Below are 7431 nucleotides of genomic sequence, written 5' to 3' on the forward strand. Positions count from 1 at the left end.
GTTTTAATCCAGCACGGCTAACGTCCCGACACACGAAAAGGCGCCGTCTTCTGACAGCCTCGCCCTGGGCTCGATATGGCGGAGCTGCTCAGGGCCCAGCAGCCCTCCCCGCCAGCGGAAGAGGCGCTCCCACCTCGGGGTTGCCCAGGGCGACCAGGCGCGGCGACTCCCAGAGGCCTCTGCGGCCGACGACGCCCCGCCCCCCTCCCGCCGCGGTCGCTAGGCAACGGCGGCCGGGCGCTTCCATAGCGATAATTATGCACCGCCGCGGCCGCCCGCTCTCGCGAGACCTCCGCAGGATGGAGGAAGGCGATGGCGGCGGCGGCGGCGGCGACAGCCTCTTCTCGCTGGAGATCCTGGTGGAGTCGGCGCGCGTGGAGCCGCGGCTGCTCCCGTCGCCTCTGCCCGCCAGCGGCCCCTTCCGGCCGGCGGTGGCGCTGCGGCTGCTGGACTTCCCCACCCTCCTGGTGCGCGCCCCCCACTGCGGGCCGGGGCCCCTGGTGCCCTTCGGGCGGGGCAAGTCCTGCCTCTTCCGGTTGCGGCCTAGCGCCCTGCGGGGCCTGCTGAGGCGCTCCCCGCTCCACGCGCTGCTCCTGGCGCTGCCCCCCACGGCCGGTCCCGCCCGCCTGCTGGGCTCCTGCAGCGTCTCCCTGGCCGCCGCCGCCGAGGAGCTGCTGCTGGGGGCCGGCCCCGCGGGGCGGAGGGGCCGCTTCCCGCTGCGGGACCTGATGGGGGAGCCGGTGGGGGAGCTGGGGCTGAGCTACCACCTGAGCAACCTGGGCTCCACCATGCTGATGCACATGAGGGAAGGGGCGGCCGCAGGGGAGCCTTGCACCGAGGAGGGGCGGTGGCAGCGGCCACCGGCCCTGCCGCCTCGCACCCCTCTGGGCACCCAAGGCGAGAGGGGGCTCAGCCTGGAGCTCATCCCAGAGGCCGAGGAGAACCAAGACCCCGGAAGCGGAAGCGGCAGCCTGTATTCCTTCAGTAGCTCCCGTACAGAGCCGCAGCTCAGTGACTCCGGCTGCGGGGACACGGCCAGAGAGCTGCAGACAGAGGCCAATGTCTTCTGCCCCCCGCCGATGTACTACAACTGCCTGGCTGAAGATTGCTGCCCTCCACCGAGAGCCTCTGAGCCTCTGAGGGCCGCTGAGCAGCAGGAATCTTTTCAGAAAGAGGGAAATACGCTGCCATCCGCCGTGCCGGTGAACGAGGAGCTTTCAAGAGGGGGCCGGGACATGTCTCCCTCGCCCCAGACCTCGGTGAACGCTCTGCAGCTCAGGCAAACCTTGAGTCAGCTACCTCTCCTGAACGCTTTGCTGGTGGAGCTGTCCCTGCTGAACAACCAGACCCCTCAACCAGGGCCATCCTCTGTGCACCCGCAGTTAGCATGGCTGTACCAAAATGTAGAAGAAAGCTCCAAAAGCCCACCCCCGTACATCAAAAGTGCAAGTCCCCCACGAGAGGATAAGAAAACTCCTCCTCGCAAAGAGAGAGGAAGATCCCCTACCCTCGTGTTAAGAAGTCGCCCCGAGAACTTAAAATGTATGTCTTCATCCTTCCAGCGAACCTGGACTGGATTTAAAGCCTCGGTCTATGAAAGAAAGAGCAGCCCTGAGAAGAATAGCAAGGAAAACTCTCCCCCAAGAAGCAAGCTTGTTTATGGGATGACCAATACACTCAGGCTTCGGTTGCAGCAGACCAATCCAAGCATGTTGAAAGTTCATGAAAAAAGGGAACATCGCAGGAAAAAACAAGCAAATGTGTTCATAAGAGGCAACAAATCCTTAGCCAATAGTAAAATACTCCGACGTTCTCCTGAGCGTCATCCAAAGCCTTCTGGCTCTGCACACTCTGAAGAAAGAGTCATTTCAGACCAAAACATTCAATTTAATGACAATATTGAGACTTTAATACAATATAGTGTTGAACAAGATTGCTGTACCAACAGGAAAGAAGTAAATTCTGATGTCCAAAACAGTGTTGTGGGTTGTCACGCGAAGAGCCATGAAAATACAAAGGAAAGGTGCCAATTTAAAAGGTTGGGCTCTGGTTATAAAAAGAGGAGGTTGAAAGTCCATCTGCCAAGAGTTTCTTTACAGGATACAGATGTTTTAGAAAATATAATAGATACAGAAGCAGAAAGGTGTGCACAGGACAAGGATGGCAAGATTTCAGTGCTACAGAATCCTAGCCAAAATAATGTTGAAAGCTGCTATGAATGTGAGAATTCAGACGATGTCAGCACGAAGTGTGAGAATGGGGGCTATTCAGAAGATTTTACCAATGCTGATAGTTCCAGCTTCGAAGCTCCACTGAGCAGTTCTGAACCTTTACTAGTGAACCCAAAACCAAGCCATTCTGACACTGTTTCAGATTCTAAAATAACTGAAAGAAGTCAGACTTCTGAAAGTATTTCCTCTCTTATTCCAGTACCGTCAGCAGTATCTCCTGTCCAGAGTCTTAAAAAGACCAATCCTGGTCAGAAAGTTGTCGATCAGCACAGATATAATGATGATGATTCTCCTCCCACAAGAACCTTAAAGGGGAAACGTTCAGATCAACAGGCCAAAAAGCAAGAGAGCAAAGATTTGCAGACTTTTGAGAGTAAACGAGAAAGCTCTGACTTGAACAGCAGGGGAACAAAAGACCAGTCTGTAGAAAAGAGCCTCTCACTAAGGACATCTCAAGTTAGCTCTTACATGCCCTCAAACATGTCTGATCTTAGTGAGTTAGAAAGCAATACATCTTACAAAGAAGAACAAGATGACTTTGAGATGCCAGACATTACCAATCAGTATAAACATGTCAGTGAACTAGTAGTAAACAAACTTCCAGGATATACAATGTAATTACCAATAATAATAACTGATCAAAGTTTAAATGTCTTAACTTTTATAAACAAACACATTTTGCAATATTTTGAGTGTTTTTTACATTAGCCTCAGTTCAAAAGAATTGCTATGCATTGGGTAACAAGGAGGTTGCTAAATTTTGTACGAATTTTTCCCACAAAAATAATCTGTAAACTTTTGGAAGGTTAGTAAAGAATAATTGAATTGGTATAATTGAAACAATGAGAAAAACAAAATGAACAATTATATTTACACAAAATGAGCTGTGCAAAACAATCCCAGAAATTGTATCTTGTGAATGCATGATATAAATTGTAGAGCCCTTTAGTAGAATATAGAAATGAAAACAATGGTTAACAAAAGAAAAAATGGCTGATATATCTTTCATATGAATTTTTTTTTGCCGTCAAGTCATAGCTGACTCAAGGCTACCCCATAGGGTTTTCAAGACCAGAGACATTCAGAGGTTGTTTGCCATTGCCTACATTTGCATCATGACCCTGATATTCCTTGGATGTCTCCCTTCCAAATAATAGCCATGGTCGATCCTGACTTAGCTAATTATATCACTGATGTATCTTATGTTACTGTGTGATGAATGTAAGAATGGGCTTCATATGAATAGTAAGTATCAGGGCTTCATATGAATAGTAAGTATCAAATGGTACATCAATGAAAAAAAATTCTCAAAATATTCTCCATAAATAAAAAGAAATAATTCAATTTGATATACATTTTTAAAGTCAATGTGGCCCTGTTCATCTAATAAATAGAAGTTGTTCCTTCTGAAATTATTTTTAAAAATCAGTCTTTTGCTGTTGCTTTCACATGTGTAGCAACTGTTTTATTTTTGTATTTTGGAAGTGTTTTATATCTTGGAAGTTTATAACAATTTTAGCTGTTGTTATAATGAAAGAACCACTGCATAGTCAGATAATTTCAAACTGTACTGCAGTAAGCAGCATAGGTCTACTTAATGTGACCAACTGAGCATGTGTAGTTGCAAGTAAAGCTTTGCCAGCGGGGTACACTGGCTTCAGTGTATGATGAATTGGTGTGTGGCAGCCACATGCCGTTGCAAACTCCTAAGAGGTTTGCACTGACGTTTGAGGAGGCAGTGAGTAATGCATCTCGGGGCTAGATGTCAACATGGTTAAGGCTTTTTCTATAGCTACCGTATGTCCAGATGGCTGTGTAAGAATGTACTTTCATGATTAGTCCAATAGTATAGATGTATATTTTACAAAATAAGAAAGAGATGTTTTCTTACATTCATCATACTGTAACATAGGACAAATCAGTGATTTGAGCCAGTAAGCTTGATGCAGCCCTCTCGATCAGACCTCTGAGAAAGCAACACAGAGTTCACAGAGATGTTAAAGCAGGTGTGTTTTATTACCATGGACTGGCAGGTCTTTGCTTTTGAAGCAAGCAGTCCAAAATAAAAAATTCTGTGTGGATACAGTTCACGTGTGGATGCTGGTAGACTCGTATCAGACCTGACTTAAGGAATGCAGCATGGCTCCATGACTCCTAACGTTCCACGCACAACTGAAGGACCAGCTACAAATGCTGTCCATTTCTGTGCATGAATATACCATAGATCTAGCATGCATAGATAAGGACTGTTATAAGAACAAGAAGGTGAAACTCCATTAAGACAAATATGCAGAGATAGCACATTGCTGGAAAAGGTGAATTTGCTAATCCAAAATGTGGGATGATCTGTTAAATATCTGTGCTGCTGAGGGAAGTGATTTTAACACATCAGTGCTCAATGTGAGTCAGTGTTTGTGAAGTTTGCTGTAAAAAGGCAAATGTTATTTTCACTTTCATTAGCATTACCCGTGTATTCAATATATTAGCAGTGTTATGTAGTACTAGGGAAGTTATTTTTGTGCTCTTGGCTACTCTTAAAACGATTCTACTGTTATTTTTAATTAAGTCACTATATAGCCCCTGGTTCCTGAGGTGCTTGTAGGTGATTTTAAAAGGTTCAACATAATGTAGAATCAGAGTAGGGACTGAAATGCAGGAAGTCAGATTTCAGTTAAGGGGGAAGTGGAGAACATTGCCATTTGTGTTAATAATTGAGCATGCTTGAGTGCGAAGAGTCCCTGCATAGGGATGGAACACCTGTTTGATCCTCTCAAGGGTACCTCAAGTGGCAGTGCTTACTCTTTCCCCTTCTTACACGTTACATTCTCAGAATAACAGGACAAATGAGGCAGTTTTCACTGGGGGACCTCCTGTTGTGATGGAGGCCTGTGCACGTGCACGCTGAGATCAGCTCACCAACCTGCCCTGACCACCTTTTTTTCCTAGGTAGGGTGTCTGGTGCTGGAGAGGCTCTGGGCTCTTCTTGAAGCCTCATCCTCCTTTCCCCCCCCCCCCTTACATTAGAGAACAGGCTCTCTAAAGTAATCCCAATTCTTTTGGCCTTTAGAATTTTTTTTTTAAATCTGCCTAGTTCAGAAAAACCGTCTTTTGACAGTGGATGATAAATGGCCACCAAGGTGTTTATTTGACTGATAAAAACAGTAAATTGCTGAGATTTATGGAAGGATGCTGTTGGTTTTAATATGAGGCGAGTCTTCGTTTATTTTTAATATATTGACATTGTTTTTGTTTTTCACTGTTTTATACTGAGCTTCTTTGGGTGGGGGAGGGTGGCAGAGGGAGTGGGAAATTAACTTTGAAAATTCATAAACGTTTTCCTGTTGGTTTCTAGCATGAGTGATGGGGGGAGAAGAATGGTACTTTTGGATTTTTCAGGGAAGTTGCTTCCACCTTCCCTGTCAGCTCTCCTGTCTGCTTGGCGAAACTTACCTCTCAATTTGAGAAACCTAACCATAGGGAGCCCTGACCTGGATAGGCCAGGCTAGCCTGATCTCGTCAGATCTCAAGGCTATGTAGGGTCCACACTGGTTAGTATTTGGATGGGAGACTGACCGACAAGGAATACCAGGGTCATGACGCAGAAGCAGGCAATGGCAAACCTTCTCTGAACATCTCTTGCCTTAAAAATCCTATGGGGTTGCCATAAATCAGCTGTGACTTGACAGCAAATAAATAAATAAAATAGGGAAGTTGTGAGCTTCCACATGTTACCATATTTACTCAAAAGGCGACCCTGGGGGAAAACCTGTTTTGCATCAGAGGAAATACTGTAGAAGTTTTGGGGGGAACTAGCTTTCATTTATTGTTTAAGGCTTCTGTCTTGTTTAGACAGTTACAAAGATTTCTCTGTAGATTACGGTGTCTCACAATTTCAGTTTATGCTTCACTGCAGAATGGGTCTGAAGTTACCCTTTTCACAAAAAAGTACTTGGCAATCCAAGTGCAAGGTAGAGTTCAGATTACGTATGCAATTTTGCACCAGAATTTAGTATATAGAATCTAGTTTCAGAGCAACACATTGGATTTAGGTAAGTTTTGAGATTCCCCTCTGCCTTGTCATTTTTAAAGTTTAGTGTTCCTTTTCATTTATTTTTTGTTCTTTGTCAAGATGTTCGTAAAGTTCATCAGTTGGAATTTATTCATATGCTGAGATTTTCCATATGGAGTTGGTATAGTTTCATAAAGTCAGCTGTTCAAATAATTTGTTCTTGAAAATATTTCATGTCAACAAATTCTATAATTTATAAGCATTTAGTGATCTGTAGCTTGCATTATTAGGAAAAATCCAGTGTATTATTATTCTTGAATATGTTTTAAGTCAGCTAAATTCAAAATTTCTAGCTTTTTCAGAGGTTTAAAATATAGTAGCAATGATAGAAAGCTTTATCTCTGATTTTATCTTTTATAATATTTATTTATGCATGTTAAATTAGATTTGTTTTACTCAATATAAAAAATTTGCAAAATTACAGCTGGCTCTGAAAGCGTCTTATGGGCAATTAGGTAAAGGTAGTCATCTGTGCAAGCACCAGGTCATTACTTTTAGTTGGCCCAACTATGTTTACGAGGTGGTTTGTCATTGCCTTCCCCAGTCTTCTTCATTTTACCCCCAGCAAGCTAGGTACTCATTTTACTGACCTGGGGGGGATGGAAGGCTGAGCCTGCTACCTGAAACTACTTCCATCTGGATCAAACTCAGATCCTGAGCAGAGCTTTGACTGCAGTACTGCATCTTACCACTCTGCACCATGGGGCTCCTTATGGGCAATCAGACAAGGCTATAAACCAGCCAGCCTCCAGGTTGCTTAAAACAACTAAAGAATTGTAATATTTTACAAGTTTCATGGTACAAACCAGTGTCAAAATACTCATTATGTACAAATAAAGGGAACAGGTAAAAGATAATGTAGCTCTTTCACTGCAAGTTATGTTCTCTGGGTAACTGATGATGTGCTATATTGCCAATCTGTGGCTTCTTCCAAGACATCTGTGCATGATTGCTTGTCATAACTACTGCACATGCATATGGAAAATGGGAGGCAATAATTGGCGTTAAATGCTTGACTACATTTTACACTGAGCACATATCTAGTTTCCACGTTGTTTACTTTTTTAGTCTAGTAAGCAGCCCCTATTTTCAAAGCCATGTGATTGTGATTATATAGTGATACTATGTGGT

General features: G+C 44.6%; 1 protein-coding gene across 1 annotated transcript; it reads left to right on the top strand.

Annotated features, from left to right (window-relative positions):
- Positions 1 to 299: 299 nt before the first annotated feature.
- Positions 300 to 2895, top strand: MAP10 (microtubule associated protein 10). The gene has a single exon (XM_056853297.1). It carries the CDS (start codon positions 300 to 302, stop codon positions 2847 to 2849), a length of 2550 nt encoding a protein of 849 aa, XP_056709275.1. The 3' UTR covers positions 2850 to 2895.
- Positions 2896 to 7431: the final 4536 nt, after the last annotated feature.

The sequence above is a fragment of the Euleptes europaea genome, chromosome 7 (assembly GCF_029931775.1).
Source record: "Euleptes europaea isolate rEulEur1 chromosome 7, rEulEur1.hap1, whole genome shotgun sequence".
NCBI classification, from domain to species: domain Eukaryota; kingdom Metazoa; phylum Chordata; class Lepidosauria; order Squamata; family Sphaerodactylidae; genus Euleptes; species Euleptes europaea.